The sequence below is a fragment of the Mesoplodon bidens genome (genome assembly GCF_964165515.1).
Source record: "Mesoplodon bidens genome assembly, chromosome: 19".
NCBI lineage: Eukaryota > Metazoa > Chordata > Mammalia > Artiodactyla > Ziphiidae > Mesoplodon > Mesoplodon bidens.
Window position 1 is genome coordinate 23,272,511 of NC_138179.1, and position 20,386 is coordinate 23,292,896.

Genomic DNA, 20,386 nt, shown 5'->3' on the forward strand with positions numbered 1-20,386 from the left:
GCCGAGAGGGGCAGCTGTCTCTTCCAGTTCTCTCACAGCCTGCCTGTGATCTGACAATGTACTCTTGCCCCCAGGCGGATATCCTGTGGTGGCATTGTAAGACAAGGGAGCTGATTGCTCGGCTGTCACTTCACAAGGGCAAAGTTGAAGCTCTGGCCTTTTCACCAAATGACTTGTACTTAGTATCACTAGGAGGCCCGGATGATGGAAGGTAATGAACTAAGCACATTTACCTATTTTCCGCCATGCATATTTCTAGATGTGTTAAGTACCCTCTCCTTCCTCACAGTCTGTTTGTCCATTTATAGAGCGTGTGTGGTGTGAAAAGGCTCTGACGAGGGCTTCCCTGGTGGTGCAGTGGTTGAGAGTCCGCCTGCCGATGCAGGGGACACGGGTTCGCGCCCCGGTCCGGGAAGATCTCACATGCCGCGGAGCGGCTGGGCCCGTGAGCCGTGGCTGCTGAGCCTGCGCGTCCGGAGCCTGTGCTCCGCAACGGGAATGGCCACGGCAGTGAGAGGCCCGCGTACCGCAAAAAAAAAAAAAAAAAAAAGGCTCTGACGAAAAGTCCATGGGATGCTGATGATCACACCTGGCAGTGCACTGAAATCAACTGGGAGCTTTAGAAAATTACTGATGGTGGGCTCCACCTTCAGAGACTTTGATCACTGGGCCTTGGCTTTAAGAGTTAGATAGAGGGCTTCCCTGGTGGCGCAGTGGTTGAGAGTCCGCCTGCCGAGGCAGGGGACGCGGGTTCGTGCCCCGGTCCGGGAAGATCCCACATGCCGTGGGGCGGCTGGGCCCGTGAGCCATGGCCGCTGAGCCTGCGCGTCCGGAGCCCGTGCTCCGCAGTGGGAGAGGCCACGACAGTGAGAGGCCCGCGTACCGCAAAAAAAAAAAAAAAAAAAAAAAGAGTTAGGAAGACTTCCCAGGTGATTCTAATGTGCAACTAAATCGACAACCATGGCTATAAAAGATGACATCATCTTGTCACCATCATTCTCATCCTAGACAACAGCTAATTTTTTTTTTTTGACCACTTACTATGGGACAGGTGTGTGCTGAGTAACTTAACTTCATTATCTCATTTAAGCCTCATGACAACTCCATGAGGTTGGAGCTACTGGGACTGTATGACTGATGAGGAACTAAACTCACCAGCTGTTAAGTAGCAGAGCCGGGGGACAAACCCTGGCTCCAGTGTGACTCCAGAGGTGGCATTTTAAATTTTTTAACTTGCCTCACCAAGACATGATCTTGGCCCTCAAGGATCTCACAGTCAAGTTTAGTAGGGAGAGACTACATACAAATGAAATGGGGGGGGGAAGTATTTCAAAGCATTATATTAGGAATAAAAATCAATGTAGTACATATTCCTGTGTTAATGCTAAAGGAACATCATTTATAGAAGAAAAATAACACCTGAGGTTTGTGTAGGACTTAATACTTTGGTGCACTTTCACAGATATTTTCTTGTTTGAGATCCACAGGTTAACTACAATGGAAATTTACATTTGTATGTAGTTGTATATTGACAGTTCTCTTAATATATAGCAAATCAACAAAATCGTCACGAGATTTCCTCCTTTCACAGTCATCCCCTTGCCATGTAAATAATCAGACTTCCCTGGCTTATCCCCATTTGACTGTTGTGGGCTTTTTTTGGTAACAAATGCATCCAGAAATCAGCTATTAACATTCTTAGCTCAACTTAAGGCAGTTGTTCTCAATCTTGCGTGCACACTGAAATCACCTGAGGAAATAAGACCCCTGATGCCTGGGTCCCGGCCCCAGAGGCTTTTTTTTTTTTTTTTTTTTTTTTTTTTTTTTTGCGGTACGCGGGCCTCTCACTGTTGTGGCCTCTCCCGTTGTGTAGCACAGGCTCCGGACACGCAGGCTCAGCGGCCATGGCTCACGGGGCCCAGCCGCTCCGCGGCATGTGGGATCCTCCCGCACCAGGGCACGAACCCGTGTGCCCTGCATCGGCAGGCGGACTCCCAACCATTGCGCCACCAGGGAAGCCCCCGAGAGGCTTTTTTTTTTTTTTTTTTTTTTTTTTTTTTTTTTGCGGTAGGCGGGCCTCTCACTGTTGTGGCCTCTCCCCCTGCAGAGCACAGGCTCCGGATGCGCAGGCTCAGCAGCCATGGCTCACGGGCCCAGCCGCTCCGCGGCATGTGGGATCCTCCCAGACCGGGGCACGAACCCGTGTCCCCTGCATCGGCAGGCGGACTCTCAACCACTGCGCCACCAGGGAAGCCCCCCCGAGAGGCTTTTTAAGCTTGGTAATTATCACCTCCACCCCCAGGCCCTGCCGAAGAGTTGCCAAGGCTAGGCCTTGGGGGGAGAAAAAAATGGCCCCTTAACCAAGATTAATCTGCAAAACTGTCATCTCCTCTGTAATTTTAAGCTTGATTTTAGGCTATCGAAGATTTGCTTACGGAAAACTGGAGATGTTGAGAAAAACATTCTCAAGCAAGTTTCTTCTCGAAAGAAAAACAAATTTTGCTGTACTAGGAAAATGCAACATGCCCATCTCTGAATAGTCACGGTGGTGAGGAGCATGGGGTCCTGTTGACTGCTTTTGGATAGTCATGGGTCAACCCTGACCGCGTGGGAGGGTCTATTCTACCCAAACCACCTGACGTCTCCACAGAGGGGGAGAAACAGAAGGGATGCTGGGAGCTAGAGTGGACACTCTAGAATTTGCATATGCATACATTTTGAATATTTTGTAACCTATCTGTGAAGTTTTTGCATTAATGTTATTGTACTATCAGTGTTGTCCTACAACCTGCTTTTGACTAACTTTATACCAAGGATATCTTCTATGTATATATATTTAGACATACATATCACTCTTTGCAACAACTGTATGCTATTCAATTGTATGGATATGCTGGAGTTTATTTGGCCAGCTATCTATGTTGGTGCCTTTTATTTATTTTTAAATCTTAAACTTGTGTTTGAAAAATTAAAGCTATACCTGTTCATGGTTTATAAAGCAAGTGTGTTGTCCTACTATGCAGAAGGATTCAAAATTTGTATCCCCTCCACCATGAAGAGTTCTACTGTCCAGAGGCACTTGGATTCTTTTTTTTTTTTTTTTTTTTTTTTTGGCGGTACGCGGGCCTCTCACTGTTGTGGCCTCTCCCGTTGCAGAGCACGGGCTCCGGATGCGCAGGCTCAGCAGCCATGGCTCACGGGCCCAGCCGCTCTGCGGCACGTAGGATCTTCTCGGACCGGGGCACGAACCCGTGTCCTCCACATCAGCAGGCGGACTCTCAACCACTGCGCCACCAGGGAAGCCCTTAACAGTCTTTTTTGATATTGGTTCCTCTAGTTTTTTACAACTTTTAAGTGACATGCCTCTCAATTTTTCCACGTTAGGTGGTATCTATCAACTTCCTACTAAGAAAAAGAATTCATAGCTCTTATACTATTTCCTCCTTCCCCCTTCCTGGTGATCTTGGTGGTTATATCTTGATTTAGACCACCTGTAGACCACCTCTACATTCCACATGTAGAAAATTTGGGGAACATAGGTAGGCATGTTTTTACATTAACCAGGTTTGTACCATCTGCATTCTTTTTCTTTAATACTCTGATCCCAGTGTTTAATGTAACACCCCCACACACACACATTTTTGATATCATTAAGCAAACACTACTCAGTTTAGGACTAAACTATGACTGTACTCAGAAAGATGGAAAGGTAACCTACAACCGCACTTCTCAAAGTGTGGTCCCCGGACCACCAGCATCAGTGTCACCTGAGACTTTTTAGCAAAGCAGACTCTCAGGCCCCACCTCAGACCTACTGAATCAGAAAGTCTGGGGGTAGGTCCTAGCACTCTCTGTTTTACTAAGCCCTCCAAGGGAATCAGCTGCATGTTCAAGTTTGAAAACACGCCTATGTCATCCCCTTTATTGCTTCTAATTAATGAATTTTTTTTTTTTTTGCTGGAGTACTTCCCCAAGGAAATTTTTTTACAAGAGATAAATGAGTGGTAAACTTTTACGCCCTGCTTGTCTGAAAATCTCTTTAGATTTAGCACCAAACTTGATTGATAGGCTGATGGTTTTCCAGCCTCATAATCATTTTCCTTCAAAACTTTTAAAATGTCACCCATTTATCTTCTAACCCAGTGTGATTGAGGAGATGTCTGGGGGGCAGGGGGGCAGTGTAATTCTTTTGTTCCTCTGTAAGTAACCTTTTTTTCCCCTCTAGAACCGCTAAAAGAGCCGTTTCTTATTTTGAAAGCCTGTTTTCCCCTGACTCTCTTTGTCCTTTCTCTGGGCAGTGTGGTGGTGTGGAGCATAGCCAAGAGAGACGCCATCTGTGGCAGCCCTGCTGCCGGCCCCAACGTCGGGAATGCCACCACGGTCATCTTCTCCAAATGCTGCGATGAGATGTTTGTCACTGCTGGAAAGTATGCATCTGCTGTCAAGGTGTCCAGAGTTTGTAAATCGCTCGATTTGGTTGCACAGAAAACATGGTCATTCCAATTAGGGTGAACGTGGCTTTTATCCTGGAAAAAGAACTTGTTTTTTTTTTTTTTTTGCGGTACGCAGGCCTCTCACTGTTGTGGCCTCTCCCGTTGCAGAGCACAGGCTCCGGACATGCATGCTCAGCAGCCATGGCGCAGGCTCAGCCGGTCTGCAGCACGTGGGATCCTCCCGGACTGGGGCACAAACCCGTGTCCCCTGTATCGGCGGGCGGGCTCTCAACCACTGCGCCACCAGGGAAGCCCCTGAAAGTCTTTTTAAATATGGTTATTTGACCGTTCTGTGCTTCCTACTGAAAAGGTTCTGCCGATGTGCTAAACCCATTTCAGGCTCTGGTCTGTTTGTTACAGATAACACATTGCCCCCAATCAGTGCTCACAGGGTCATTTGCCCAGTAGCACCGATTCACTTACTGGTTGATGTTTCTTACCACCTGCGCTTAATTTAGATCTTGTGAAATGAGAGTTTGCGAATGAACTGCACCAGCAAGTTTCAAACATTTGACTATCAGCCATATGCGATCGTTTCTGGTAGGGTCGGCATCAAGAAGCTAAGCGGGGTGGGGTACCAAGCTGAAGGTCTGAACAGAGGTCTGCATCCGTCTAACAGAAGAACTTAATTTACAGGTTCACCTATCAGAGCCCTGTTTGGAGTTGGACATGAAGGTTAAACCTATATAAAAGCATCCTCTTTCATGTCACATACCAATTCATAGGTCAGAAATCTGAAGGTAGGGTTGAAGCATATGTTGGTTGGAACGATCCTTTTCAGCCCACCTGTGGTTTCCCATCTGTGAAAGGCGCATGTCATTTGTTACTTTTCCATCCAGAGTAAAGAATCTGTGCTGTTTCCTGCCCCCACCTTGTGACATCCGGCATGCATCTGTTCCGTGGCTAATTACGAGGAAGGGTTTATTCAGAGGCCATGAAACTAACTGGCTGGCATGAAAGCCAGCCCCTAAGGAGAGAATCTTTTTTGTGTGTGGTATGCGGGCCTCTCACTGTTGTGGCCTCTCCCGTTGTGGAGCACAGGCTCGGACGCGCAGGCTCAGCGGCCATGGCTCACAGGCCTAGCTGCTCCGTGGCATGTGGGATCTTCCTGGACCGGGGCACGAACCCGCGTCCCCTGCATCGGCAGGTGGACTCTCAACCACTGCGCCACCAGGGAAGCCCCTAAGGAGAGAATCGTATCAGGACAGTTCTCTGATCCTAAAGCAGCTGACCACGTCCTACCCTGACTTCGGGGGGTCACTGGTGGCCGTGAAGCTCTTCAACTCCCTTCAGGTTTGCAGAGTCATTTGCCTAAAACTTTTATGGGGGGGGGGTCTATCTGCTCTTCCACAGGTGATTGAGCAGCAGGCATCAGCCAGTTCTGATGTCTGCTGATAATGTTTCTCCAGGAGTCAAAACCTGAATTTAAACCCCCCCCCAAAAAAGTTTTAGGACCATCTTTATTATAGGTCTGCTTTAATTTCTCATGACATTGGCAACTGAGAAAAAGTTAGCACTCTTAAATAATATTTCTGGTATGTACCCATATACACTGGATTCTCCGTGATGGTCCCAATTTCAGGTATTCCATTATACTGACCCCCATGAGATGTCCTGCAAATTCCAGTATTTCAGCATCCAAATGACATCTACCAGACAGGCCATGGAAAAGCTGATTTTTTTTCTTAGTTTGCAAAGTACATTCAAAATATCAATACTATTGAGCACTTACTAATATGTGTGTGACTCTGGGTGCTAAAAAAATAAAAAAGGAAAACTAAACTTGATGAACTATATTTTAGCATTAATCTTTTCTGCCTTAAGATATTAGCTGAAGTCTTTGTGATGTTAACCATGATAGTTTTATACAGGTATTCAGAGTAACTTAACATACAATGATTAAATAGCAAGTATGTGCCGAGTCTCATCTGAGGTGCTGATGTTGTTTGGCATTGAGTTCCCCTGTCTCATTTCTCCTTCCTTGTAGACTACTCTCCATAAGGTAGTCCTTCCCTTTAAAATTTTTCCTCACGGGGCTTCCCTGGTGGCGCAGTGGTTGAGAGTCCGCCTGACGATGCAGGGGACACGGGGTCGTGCCCCGGTCCGAGAAGATCCCACGTGCCGCGGAGCGGCTGGGCCCGTGAGCCATGGCCGCTGAGCCTGCGCGTCCAGAGCCTGTGCTCCGCGACGGGAGGGGCCGCAGCAGTGAGAGGCCCGCGTACCGCAAAAAAAAAAAAAAAAAAAAAAAAAAAATTTTCCTCACAACTCCATACCTTGAAAGAAACATAACTTGATGAATTTTGGTTTGCTTTACTTACTTGTTTATTCGTATGTCTCTGTTTTCACCAGTGGATAGAGTATTCGCTTCAAAGTGAGAGCTGGGTGTGAATCCTTGCTCTGCTGTGTGTAGGCTCTGCGTTTCCCCATTTGGAGAGTGGGGGATCATAAAACCTACTTCACAGGGTGTTTGTGAGCATTGAATGGAATTCAATCATCCCTCGGTATCCTTGGGTTACGCATCCGCAGATTCAACCAACTGTGGGTCACGTACCATGTTTAGATCTGCAGTTGGTAGAATCTGCGAGTGCGGAATAGCAGATGCAGAACCCGTGGATACCGGGGAGGACCACCTATGCGCTATGAGCATGCGTGGATTTTGGTGTCCGCTGGCGGGTCCTGGAACCAATCCCCCGTGGATACCAAGGGACGACTGTATCTTGGGTAGAGCACCAGGCTGTAACAAATCCCCCGAAATACCTAGTTCTCTTCCTTTCAGCTTCTCCTTCAAGGCACTGCAGAAAACAGAGAAGAGATGATGTGTCTATTAAATGGGTATCCATTTGATTGTGGGTTTCTTTTCTCCAGTGGGACAATTCGAGTATGGGAACTGGATCTCCCAAATAGAAAGATCTGGCCAACCGAGTGCCAAACAGGACAAATGAAAAGAATAGTCATGAGTATCTCAGTGAGTATTACTCTAAGTGTTATTTTAGGTAGCTGTTAGTACACGTTCCTGTTAACAGTACTGACCAAGATAGGTGTCTGTGCGTGTACGCATGTGTGTGTGCGTGTGTGTAGGTACACGTACCTAGGGCTAGGGGTGGGGAGGTGAGGTCTGGACATGGGGAACATTGACTGAGGAGGCACAGGTGAGGGAGCTCCTGTGAGAAGCTGGAGAGTCTGCCTAGACGCAGCTCTGGGGAAATCTGTTTCAGTGGGACCTGAACTGCCATCAGACCCCAGGAACCTGCCTCACCTGGAGGGAAGCAACGTAGCCAGGAGGTACTCAGAGCCTCCAGCACCTCCCTTCGCCACTTATGTTATTTCTGCACCGGAAATAAAGTTTCTGACAATGAAACTCCTTGTTGAAATGCAGTTTCCTCCATAAGGAGGAATTATTCGTATGTTTTTAAGGTGGATTCAAATATTCATGCAAATAACCCCATTCTCCACTGACTTGTTCCTCTTGTTTAATGCATACTCATTTTATGAATGTAGACTTTGAAATAGGAGATAAAGCAAATGCACATTCTCTCTGGAGGAGCCCACTTTCTCCCTAGGAGCCCTTCGGAGGTGTCTCGGGATGTGCAGGCTAACAACAGACACAGGTCAACTTCCAGTGAAATGCACAGGCTGCTTGGAGTCTAATGTTTCCTCCAGTTCTGAGTCTGGCCCTATTGTGCTCCCCTCGAAGCTGTTCTTACCCATCTTTGAGTCTGAGGAAACAGGAGTTGCCACAAGGACCTTTGTAGGTCTTTTTTTTTTTTAACTTTTTATTTTGTATTGGAGTATAGTTGATTAACAATGTTGTGATAGTTTCAGGTGTACAGCAAAGTGATTCAGTTATACATTTGCCCATTTAGGTTGTTACATAATATTGAGCAGAGTTCCCTGTGCCCTTTGTAGGTCACAGTGGGGTTCAGAGAAAGCTCATCCCCTCCCTGATCAGGGGCTTTTGCACATCACTGGGGAAAACCAGCTCTTCAGATTTCGTTTTCCCTCTGATCCCCAGATGGCCGATGATGATAGCTTTTTCTACCTCGGCACCACCACTGGAGATATTCTAAAGATGAGCCCTAGGACCAAGCTGCTGGTAGACACTGGGCCTGCCAAGGACAGATTCAGTCTGGTGAGTAGAGACCATCAAAGTCTGCTCTGCCCTGACATTTTCTAGTGATTTCTTCCTGCCACTGTGAGCACAGACTTCTGTTAAGTGTCTGTGGAGAAAAAATGACAAGTCTGTGGTGGACCCAAGGCCACACCTAAATTTGCAAGGTTAAGTTGATTAGTTCACTCAAGCCCTCCTCCCTGGTTTATATTCAGGGCAGAGGTATTCCTACGTGTCCTCAATTAGGCATCAGAATCACACCTTTTTTTCCCTTATCTTCAAAGCTCAGGGCCTGTGGCCTTGTGATTGGTAACCACATTGGTTCCAGCATTTGGGCAGCCTAGTTGCCATGTGTAAGAGACATGTGCTCTTTCATTTACAAGACTGAATATCATTTTATTTTCTAATCGAATAACCAGATCTTATATTTTAGCCTCAGCTGACATTTTAAGTCATGAGCAAGACATAGAAATTGTTCATTGTTTATATTTGCAGAATTCCTAACAATTCAGGTTAAAAGTCCAGTGAGAGATTTTGATATTTAAACTAAAATAAAAAGCCTACGGGCTTCCCTGGTGGCTCAGTGGTTGAGAGTCCACCTGCCGATGCAGGGGACACGGGTTCGTGCCCCGGTCCGGGAAGATCCCACATGCCACGGAGCAGCTGGGCCCGTGAGCCATGGCCGCTGAGCCTGCGCGTCCGGAGCCTGTGCTCCGCAACGGGAGCGGCCACAACAGTGAGAGGCCCAAGTACCGCAAAAACAACAACAACAAAAAAAAAGATCTCATGGCTAGCAAGTAGTAGAACTGCTATTGGAAGCCAGGCAGACTGGCTCCAGAACCTGTGCACTTGAACAATATCATCTATAGTCTCAAAACAGTTTATTTAGAAATTACACGTATGTAACTTCGAAGCTCTGTGAAACTCTATCCCTTGCTTCCCTAAGTCCCTGAACAAATGCTAAAAATATTTAGCATTCAGGGTTGTCTCCTCATGAGCCAGGCATTCATCCCATGGTCCTGCTCCAGCACTTTTGGAGCTAGGGGTGGGATGCAGGAGAGGGCAGCATGCAATTCTGGTTCATGCCTTCATATTCCTGAGCCTTGGTTTCCCTTCTCAAGCGTCATGGGATGCCTTTTGAGCCAGAACAGGCAAAATTCAATTTAAAGTAACTTGAAGGGACATAATATTTGTTTTATAATATCCAAACTTCATTAAGACACAAACCTCTCAAGTCACTAGCTATATTATTATTGAGTTTTAAAATAATATATTGGGGGACTTCCCTGACGGTCCAGTGGTTAGGACTCCACGCTTCCACTGCAGGAGCATGGGTTCGATCCCTGGTCGGAGAACTAAGATCCTGCATGCTGCGTGGCTTGGCCAAAAAAAAAAAAAAAAAAATTGTAAAAAAGAAGATATTGGTCATGCACATTTTCAGATTAGAACTTCATAGAGGGTGATATAAAATGACCATCATACATCCCCAGACTTTGAAGATGGCTTTGACTTTAAATATGTTTCCTATTACTGGTAAGATTACAGACTGAATGCTTTAGTTCAGAAAATATAGTCACCAAACAATAAGGAGTCTCCTGTGCTTTCTTTGGATTTCAAATACAGTCTCTTTGCATTCTAAGGATTAAGTTCTGGTGAAAGCAGTGGCAACTGAGGAACTGATGTTGCTGTGGCCATGCTTATGTCTCTGTGCTAACTGCATTTGGGTGGATATAAAGTGTTAATTTTTAATATATTCAGAATGCACAGGTGGTTTTTTTTTTTTTTTTTTTTTGCTGTACGCGGGCCTCTCACTGCTGTGGCCTCTCCCGTTGCGGAGCACAGGCTCCGGACACACAGGCTCCGCGGCCATGGCTCGCGGGCCCAGCCGCTCCGCGGCACGTGGGATCTTCCGGGATCGGGGCGCGAACCCGTGTCCCCTGCATCGGCAGGCGGACTCTCAACCACTGCGCCACCAGGGAAGCCCAGCACAGGTGGTTTTAAAGGCAAGAAGCTTGGTGCAGCATGTTTGCTCCTTGCAGGACCAGGAGGGCTACTTCCTGGCACACGAGCTTGTTGTTGGCACCGAGGTGTCTTAGTCAGCCTGTGGGTACATCACAGGCAATACCTTCCTTAGCTTCATCCAGGGCAGCATCAGCATGGCCCTGGCCATGCCCATTGTGTCAAGTCACGCATAGATTCTTAATGATGAAACCTTTTGGCCTTTTTCTTAATGCTCTTTCTCCCTCTAGGGAGTGACAGCTATCACGTGCCTGAAGATGGGGGGTTTATTGGTGGGCTCTGGAGCCGGATTGCTGGTCTTCTGTAAAAGCCCCAGCTACAAACCCATCAAGTAAGTTCCAGACTCCACAGGGTTTGGATGGGGAGAGACCCTCTAGAGGGAGGTTTGCTTAAAGCCGGGAACTAAGTGATATTGGCAAAGTGATATTTGGTTAAAGAATCTCATCTTAGAGGGAGGAGATATGAGGATATACGTATATGTATAGCTGATTCACTTTGTTATAAAGCAGAAACTAACATGCCATTGTAAAGCAATTATACTCCAATAAAGATGTTAAAAAGAAAGAAAGAAAGAAAGAAAAGAAATAAAGAAAAAGTAAGTTGTGTCTTTGCCCTCCCACAACTTACAGTCTGGTTTGGGGAAAAAGTCACTATAATACAAGATGATATATAAACACAATCTCGTGGTCCAGATAAAGTAAAATATATAATGAATGTTGCAGAGAAGATCAGAGAAGGGAGTGTGATCTTGTTGGGATGGAAAGACACTTCCCAGAGGAGCAGAGGCAGCACTTGAACTTAGCTTCAACAGAAGCCAGATACCCCTAGACATGCTCCACATGGCCTCTGAGCTCTATGTATATGGATATACATTGGAGAAACGAGCATCACCTGTTTTCATGCAGATGAATCTGTATTGAGTGCTTGCTATGTACCAGGCACTATTTTAGGTGCTTGGGAAATCAATGAATAAAGCAAAGAAAAAAGAAGGAAGAAAACCATCCCTACCCTCATGGAGTTTACATTCCAGCAGGAGGGAGACGACAATAAATAATAAACAAGTAAAGTACATGGTATTAGAGAGTGATGAGTACCATGGGGATAAATGAGTAGCTTGTGGAGGAGGGGGGTTAGGTTTTGAAGCAGATGGGACAGGTTGCAACTTTAAATTCAGTGCTCAGTGTAGGTCTTATGGAGAATATATTGGGACCAGTTTTGTGTTTGTATGAAGGGGAATAAAAAAAGGGGGAGGCAACTTCAGAGCAGTGTTGGGTAGACTCTGGACCCATGAAGTGAGTATAGGAAATTAACCCTTTCATTTTTTAACCCCTTGTTTTTAATACACAAATGGTCCCATTGTAATGAAGATAATTAGACTCAAAGTAATTATTACAAGGTCGGTGCTATAAATGTCTCCAGAATAACCCTGTGTGCCAGCAAGGCTCAAATTGGATACTGTGATTTCCTTCTCCTTGGGTATGTAGATTGAGGAAGCAGCTCCCAGGAGAGGTCATGGAGGCTAGAAAGGGAACTCGGATGCTTGTACAGACGGCTGGGGGTCAGAGGTCCTGGCCTTGCCCCTATAGCCCTGGGAACCCTAGCACCACGTATTCTTTGCAGCCCAGATGCCAAGGGCCAGTGTTTCTCAGCTGCCCTGTATGGGCTCATGTAGGGTTACCTCCGTTATCTCCAGCTGCAACCCTGTAAAGGAGGAATTATTCTGTGGTTGAGTAAACTGAGGCCCAGAGTTTTCTAACTTATCCAAGAGTCACAGAGCTCTAGTTAGTGAAGGAGCTGGGATATGACTTGGGTTCCGTCCTTTCCCCCTTAACTGTTCTGTGTCCCAACAACAAATGACTCTTTGTAAAATATTGCATTTCCCATGCTCATTCCCTGCACAAAAACCCTCACTGTATTTTCACTGTCAAAACTAAGTTAGTTGCAGAGCAAGGTTGGGTTTCGAGGGCCTCGTTCATTTATATATTCTTTTTTTAAGAAAGCTCATACTCAGTAAACATTTGGGGAGCAGGGGGATCTGAAATATCTGAAAGGTGGAAGAAGAAAAAAGACCCCCTGAAAGTTCTGGCAAACATACACTATTAACATTTTGTTATTTCTTCTTGCCTGTGTTATTCATATACATTTTTAAAGAATTGTACTTTTTTAATATATAAACTTTTGTATTCTGGTCTTTTACTTAATGCAAACATCATAAATAGTCTCAGTATTACTACGTGATCTTTTATGGTGGTAAAATATGTATACTCCATAACCTTTTAAACATGGTTTTAGTGGCCAGGCAAATACTTTTTGAAGTCACTGCTCCATAGATCATTTAACCATTCCAATACAATTGGATACTTAGGTTGTTTCCAACTTTTTACTCTTTTAAATAAGGTTATACTAACATGCTTTGACATAAAGCGTTTTCCCCCTGATTTTAGGATTATTTCCCAGAAATGGAATTAATAAAGTGTGTAATTAATTGGCATGGTCATTTGTGCCCATTTGCTTGCCTGGAATGTTCCCTCTATCTAAATCCTACCTGTGTTACGTGACGCATTTCAGACCACATTTCACAGACAATGTCCTCTGACTATAGTCAGCCATGTGGGCCTCTCCCTTTGCTGACCATGGGCACTTAATATTGTAACCCCTGCCTTTCCAACTATGCCACCTCCTCAAAGGCATGTCCCAGGTCACACGTCTGATATGTGTCCTCTGTAATGCTTCGGACAGTTAATAAATACTCATCGATTGAGGAAATCTGCTTCTCCTTTTGCTTCTCCTTAAAGGAAAATCCAGTTACAAGGTGGCATCACTTCTATCACACTTCGAGGGGAAGGACACCAGTTCTTTGTAGGAACAGAAGAGTCACACATTTATCGTGTCAACTTCACAGATTTCAAAGAGACTCTCATTACAACTTGTCACTTTGAAGCTGTTGAGGACATTGTCTTTCCATTGTAAGTAGAAGACAGTAAAAATGATAAGAACGTGGAGATTTGGTGCTGTGTGCAAGCAAATGTAATTTTATTAATATACTTTCAATACCAACTAACATAATTGATCATGATAAGTCATAATAAATTATTTTTTTTCCTGAAATTTTTCTATTGTAGCGAATTATTTTAATAGGCTTTCTATTGCCTTTACCAAGCAGCTACATTCGTTTCATAATTCAAATTTGGGCCTCTTTAGAATGTTGGCTTTTCTAATAAATCCATCATGGAAATGGTGAACAGACTGGCAAAACGTTTCTATGTTTTCCCACTGCTGTCTGGAGAAAAGCTTAGTAGTGCCTTTTTTCAAACATCTTTCAGGTCATTTGTTTGCACCTCTTGGGTCTTCCAGATTTGGCATGCTCGATAGCAGTGGTCATAAGATTGAGTTCTTCTGGATCTCGTTGCTGTATATCTTGATAAATCCCTCACAAACCCAGTGAAACAAATAGCCATCAGCAGTTTTAATATCAAAAAGAGCTACAGTCATAGTTTGCCATTATTTGAATTTGAAACCTCTTTTGTCTTTGGTGAGATTTGTTCCATGAGGTTGGTCACAGTTTTTGCTCTGAACTTCCTCAGTGTTTCACTTGAATTTACAAAACTCAAAGTCATTGTTCTGTAGGTAGCAAGGCTCTCTTTGAAACCTTGATCCTTAAGATCACAAAATGTAGTTTTGGTTCCATGAGTCTTTGTGATTAGGTTCTTCCAAATATTTCTAATAGTGAAAATAGCTGGTGCCTCCCATTAGGTGAATCTTTATTTGAAAATTGGTCATTTCCTTTCTGTATCACGTTTCCTCTCTTTTTCTAAGGAGCTTGGTAGAATCAATCTGTAAAATTATTTGGTCCTGGTGCCTTTTGTAAGGGTAAGTTTTTAAATACCTTTTCAATTTCTTATGTAGTCTTTATTTAGGTTTTGATACTTCTTTCTTTTTTTTTTAACAGCTCTACGGAAATTTAATTTACATATCATAAAGTTCACCCATTAGAGTGTACAATTCAGTGGCTTTTCTAGGGGCATATTTACAAGGTTGTGCAACCATCACCATAAACTAATTTTAGAACATTTTTTATCCCCCAAAGAAACATACTAGCAGTCACTTTAAGCCTATAAGGTTCAGCTTTCAGCCACCCAACTGAGCACAGTTGGTGAATGTACTGTGCTCAGCTAAAAGTAAAAAGGTAAAAAACTCTCTTAAAAAGGTAAAAAACTCTCAAATTGATCCCATGAGCTCCGTCCTCAAAAACAGAATCTTAAAATTAAAAAAAGAAAGAAAAAAAAAAACAATAGAATTTTTAAAAAGAAAAATAGTATCCTCTCTGGTCTCTGCCTGCTTTTTCTTCCTTTTGAGGTTTCCCCCTCCATGTAGAATTCAGCTGTCACACAGTAATTTGGGCAGTTTTTAAAAATATTAATTAATTAATTAATTTTTTGTGGCACCACACGGCGTGTAAGATCTTAGTTCCCCAGCCAGGAATCGAACCTACATCGTCTGCGGTGGAAGCGCAGGGTCTCAACCACTGGACCACCAGGGAAGTCCCTGCATTTCTTTTTTCTTTTTTAATAAATACATTTATTTATTTATTTATTTATTTATTTATTTATTTATTTATTTATGGATTTATGGCCACGTTGGGTCTTCGTTGCTGCATGCAGGCTTTCTCTTGTTGCGGAGAGCTACTCTACGTTGCGGTGCACGGGCTTCTCTTGCAGTGGTTTCTGTTGTTGCGGAGCATGGGCTCTAGGTTCACGGGTTTCAGTAGTGGTGGCTCGTGGGCTCTAGAGCGCAGGCTCTGTAGTTGTGGCTCACGAGCTTAGTCGCTCCACCTAATGTGGGATCTTCCCGGACCAGGGCTCGGGCCCGCGTCCCCTGCATTGGCAGGTGGATTCTTAACCACTGCGCCACCAGGGAAGCCCTGTCTTCAGGATTTTTGGTTCTTACTGTTGTTCATTTTATCTGGCTTTTATAAATGTTATCTGTGGGAAGTTTGTGTGACCACTTCACTGCTCCAACATTACAAGCATATGTTTCTGGATATATGCCCAGGAGTAGGATTTTATTTATTTATTTATTTTTTGACTGTGCCGTGCAGCTTGTGGGATCTTAGTTCCTCGACCAGGGATTGAACCTGGGCAACGGCAGTGAAAGCTCTGAGTCCTAACCACTGGACCACCAGGGAACTCCCCAGGAGTGGGATTTTAGCTGGGTGGGAAGGAGCACACATACTTAGTGTACCATCTTGATCCAATCAATTTGGGCCTTAACCTCTCAGATCTTAAACTCAGGATGTTTTTGGACTAGGCTTAATTCCTGAGGAAGTGGACTGTCCATCTCGGGGAGGGAGAATTTGGAAAGTTCTCTAGGTAGATTCATTCCATGATACTTGATTTTCATAGGAGTCCATATGCTTCTTTAAGAGCTCGTGTTGGGACTTCCCTGGTGGTGCAGTGGTTAAGAATCCTCCTGCCAATGCAGGGGACACGGGTTTGAGCCCTGGTCCGGAAAGATCCCACATGCTACAGAGCAACTAAGCCTGTGCGCCACAACTACCGAGCCTGCACTCTAGAGCCCACGTGCCACAACTACTGAGCCCGCACGCCTAGAGCCCATGTTCCGCAACAAGAGAAGCCACAGCAATGAGAAGCCCGTGCACCGCAACAAAGAGTAGCCCCCGCTCACCACAACTAGAGAAAGCCCACGAGCAGCAACGAAGACCCAACACAGCCAAAAATAAATAAATGAATTAAAAAAAAAAAAAGAGCTCATGTTCCCCCAAGGAGGAGCTCATTCACTGAAGGCAGTGTCTGACATAAAACATTTCTTATTTCAATAAATATTACCACTCTAACGTTGGCTTGATTTGATCTCTGTTAATCAGAATTGCCTGGAGCAAGGAGCTCCTGCTTTCCTGTTCCAGCACTTGCTGTTTCTTTTTTTTTTTTAATTTTATTTATTTATTTTATTTGGCTGCACCGGGTCTTAGTTGTGGCATGCATGCAGGATCAAGTTCCCTGACCAAGGATCGAACCCAGCTGGGCCCCCTGCATTGGGAGCGTGGAGTCTTAACCTCTGGACCACCAGGAGGGTCCCAGAACTTGCTGTTTCTAGGTAGTAGTCCTGCATCATAATTCTACCTCTGAGCCCCAAAGCTAAATATGTGGAAAAGATCTACTTATTTTTCCACTCATTCCAAAGTGAGTAGATCTTAACCTAAGAGAGAGGGACTCTCTTTTTATGGATGTGCTTATGCTGATAGGTAGGAATTTCTTGAGAAGTATTTAAATCTAAAAGCCCAGTCTCCACAAGGACTGTAGCTAGAAATGCATACTTTATTTTTCTGGACACGCCCTGTGGCATGTGGGAATTTAGTTCCCCCAACCAGGGATGGAACCGTGCCCCCTGCAGTGGAAGCGGGGAGTCTTAACCACTGGACCACCAGGGAAGCCCCTAGAAATGCATACTTATAAAGCAGATGGTCTTTATTGTACCCTGGTATGACTCCTTTTTCTCAAATTGGAATAATCTGTAATTTTTTGGACATTTTTCATTATATTTACGAGTTGTCCGTTGGGGAAAAAAAACCCCAACAGACCAATTACTATGGGTTTTTCTTCCTTGTTCACAATCTCATATTTTCTCATAACTAAGCAAAGAGTATTTTGGGTTGTCTGCAAACATGAATTCTAGAACCCTTGTCATTTTCTTCTTTGAAATTTTAACAAGATTGTCTCCTTTACAAGAAAAGGTTTGTTTGGTCTCTTTTAATATAAATATTCCACAGATGTATTTCTTCTCATGTGTTACTTGCGATCAACAGGACACTGAAAGACTTTTAAATTGGCATTTTCCTTTTGAGCAACTTTGTCCCAACCCTTCGTAAGAAAAAAGACTATGAAAGATTTTTTTTTTTTTTTTGGCCGCACCGCGTGGTTTGCAGGATCTTAGTTCCCCGACCAGGGGTTGAACCCGTGCCCCCTGCAATGGAATTGCAGAGTCCTAACTGCTGGACTGCCAGGGAAGTCCCAAGACTATGAAAGATTGTCCACAGATGGTTTGAGGGTATCACATGCCATTTTACACAAAAAATCTGTAAGGCCATCAAGCTTGAGATAATAGGTGTCTATAGGCATCCTTCCCTACCTCCTCGTGAAGGCCATTTTAGTGTCAAACCGGCACCTGAGAAACACTGTGCATCTCGTATGGCTGCATCCCTTATCCTCTTGGTGGCTTCTTTGCAGTGGCACCGCTGAGCTCTTTGCCACCTGTGCCAAGAAGGACATCCGGGTGTGGCACACGCTGTCCAACAGGGAGCTGCTGCGGATCACTGTGCCCAACATGACCTGCCATGGCATCGATTTCATGAGGGACGGCAAGAGCATCATTTCCGGTAAGGTCGGTGTGCCAGGGTTTGGCTTCGGGCTCTGGCTGTGGCTTTGGTTCTCGTCATTCTTATCCTACCAGGCTCGACATGGGGATGACCTGGAACAGCCTCCCACTGTCCACTTGCTTCTCATCTAGCCTCTCTTTGGAATTCCCGTCCAGCTGGGATTCCTTCTGAGCTAGGAATTACCAAGCAGCAATCTCTCTTCCCCCACACTGCTGCATAGAGCATGTTGCTTTCTCTCTAGCAAGGAAATTCAGTGACTCATTTACAAAGTGGATTTGAGGCCTTAGCGAGTCCAGGGCACTTGAGTGAGAACCTTTTTTGTTGTTCAAGAGATTAAAAACTACTTAAACTAAGTTATAGCTCCAAGGGAATTTATTTTTAATTCAGTTGATTATGTGATGCCAAAATATTTTAACATAAATTAGAGACACCATGATATTCTACCTCTAAATACTTCAGTATGCATCTCTAAAAATATTTTCCTATAAAATCCTAATTTCTTAATATTATTTATGTTCAATCCATATACAGATTTCCCCAGTGGTCAAAAGTGAATTCACTGGTTCACATGAATGAAAAGTCAAGTGGGTCTTTAGGGGCAGCTATTTAAACAGTGATATCTGGAGACTTCCCTGGTGGTCCAGTGGTTAGGACCCTGCGCTTCCACTGCAGGGGGCACGGGTTTGATCCCTGGCTGGGGAACTAAGATCCCACATGCTGTGACACAGCCAAAAAAAAAAATAATAATAATAAATAAAATAAAATAAAACCCATCTCATCCCCTCTTTTCTTGGCTGTGTCTCCTCGTGTTGGATTCTCCCCTGGGGCGTGTCTTTTCCACAGAGCAGTCACCAGCAGCTCCTGGCTTACATTACACTTAGAACTAACAAACCCTGGGGTCAAGAACCTTGGAGTCCCCATCACCTGCTCTTTTCCGCTAATGCCCCACCCCCATTTCCCCCCAGTGGCTCCCCCTTCAGAGTATATCCAAGATCCCATCCATCTCATAATCTCCACCCTCGTCTCAGCCACTACCTTCTCTCTCCTAGATTATTCTGGTATCTTCCTACCGGGACTCCCTGCTTCTGCTCTTGCCCATTACTCTTCTCCCCCCACCTGCTCTCAACACAGATGCCAGAAAACTCTTTAAAGTGTTAAGTCAGATCGTGCCATTTCTAGGGCTCAACGGTCTCTTCCTTTTTAAAAATAAAAGACAGGGCTTCCCTGGTGGCGCAGTGGTTGAGGATCTGCCTGCCAATGCAGGAGACACGGGTTCGAGCCCCGGTCTGGGAAGATCCCACATGCCGCGGAGCAACTAGGGCCGTGAGCCACAGCTACTGAGCCTGCACGTCTGGAGCCTGTGCTCCGCAACAAGAGAGGCCGCGACAGTGAGAGGCCCGCGTGCCGCGATGAAGAGTGGCTCCCGCTTGCCACAACTAGAGAAAGCCCTGGCTCAGAGACGAAGACCCAACACAGCCAAAAATAAAAAAATTAAAAAAAAAGACAAAGTCCCTGCAATTGCCTACAAGGTCCCCCCTGACTTCTCTCTCCCCGCAGCCCCACCTTCTTACCTCTGACTTTTGTCTCTTACTGCCCAGCCCCTTGAGCCATACGTGCTTCTTTGCTCTTCCTATGCTACACAGGGGGCCTTTGCTATAGCTGTTCAGTCTGCCTGGAATGTTCTTTCCCCAGAGAACCCCATGACTCGCTCCCTCACCACCTCACTGCCTCGAGTCTTGGCTGAAATGGGATCCACCTTGAGCATCCTATTTAAAATTGCTGAGGTCCAGTGCTGATGCTGAGGGTGATGAGGAGCAGACAGCCAGGTGAAGAGCATAGCAGGAAGAGGGAACAGCAAGTGCAAAGGCCCTGAGGTGGGAAATCACTTGGTGTATTTGAGGGATAGAAAGAGGACCAGTGTGTGTCTGAAGCTTAGAGGGTAAGGTTGGGGTCAGGGCTGAGGGAGAGTGGTAGTAGAGGAAATTGAAGGGGTAGGTAGGCAGCAGAGACTAGTTACTGTAGAGAATTAAGGAGCTGGTTTTCATTGTAAGTGCAGTGGGAAAAACTTTTTTTTTTTTTTTTGCGATACGCGGGCCTCTCACTGTTGTGGCCTTTCCCGTTGCAGAGCACAGGCTCCGGACGCGCAGGCTCAGCGGCCATGGCTCACGGGCTCAGCCGCTCCGCAGCATGTGGGATCTTCCCAGACCGGGGCATGAACCCATGTCCCCTGCATCGGCAGGCGGACTCTCAACCACTGCGCCACCAGGGAAGACCTAGAAAAGCTTTTTGAAAGTTCTTGATCAAGGAGGTGACATGATTTTAAGAAGTTCACCCTGGCCCCTGCATAAAATAATTGATTGCAGGAGAGCAAGA

General features: G+C 45.2%; 1 protein-coding gene across 2 annotated transcripts in view; it reads left to right on the top strand.

Annotated features, from left to right (window-relative positions):
* Positions 1-20,386, top strand: part of CFAP52 (cilia and flagella associated protein 52) — a 39,750-nt gene that overhangs the window by 7,729 nt on the left and 11,635 nt on the right. Inside the window, exons 3-9 of one of the 2 annotated variants that reach the window (XM_081219324.1) lie at positions 75-211; positions 4,299-4,427; positions 7,359-7,458; positions 8,506-8,622; positions 10,851-10,951; positions 13,416-13,586; positions 17,865-18,013. In XM_081219324.1, the coding sequence (XP_081075450.1) occupies positions 75-211; positions 4,299-4,427; positions 7,359-7,458; positions 8,506-8,622; positions 10,851-10,951; positions 13,416-13,586; positions 17,865-18,013 (904 nt within the window). The remainder of the gene's footprint in view (positions 1-74; positions 212-4,298; positions 4,428-7,358; positions 7,459-8,505; positions 8,623-10,850; positions 10,952-13,415; positions 13,587-17,864; positions 18,014-20,386) is intronic. The other variant, XM_081219325.1, reaches the window with a different exon arrangement.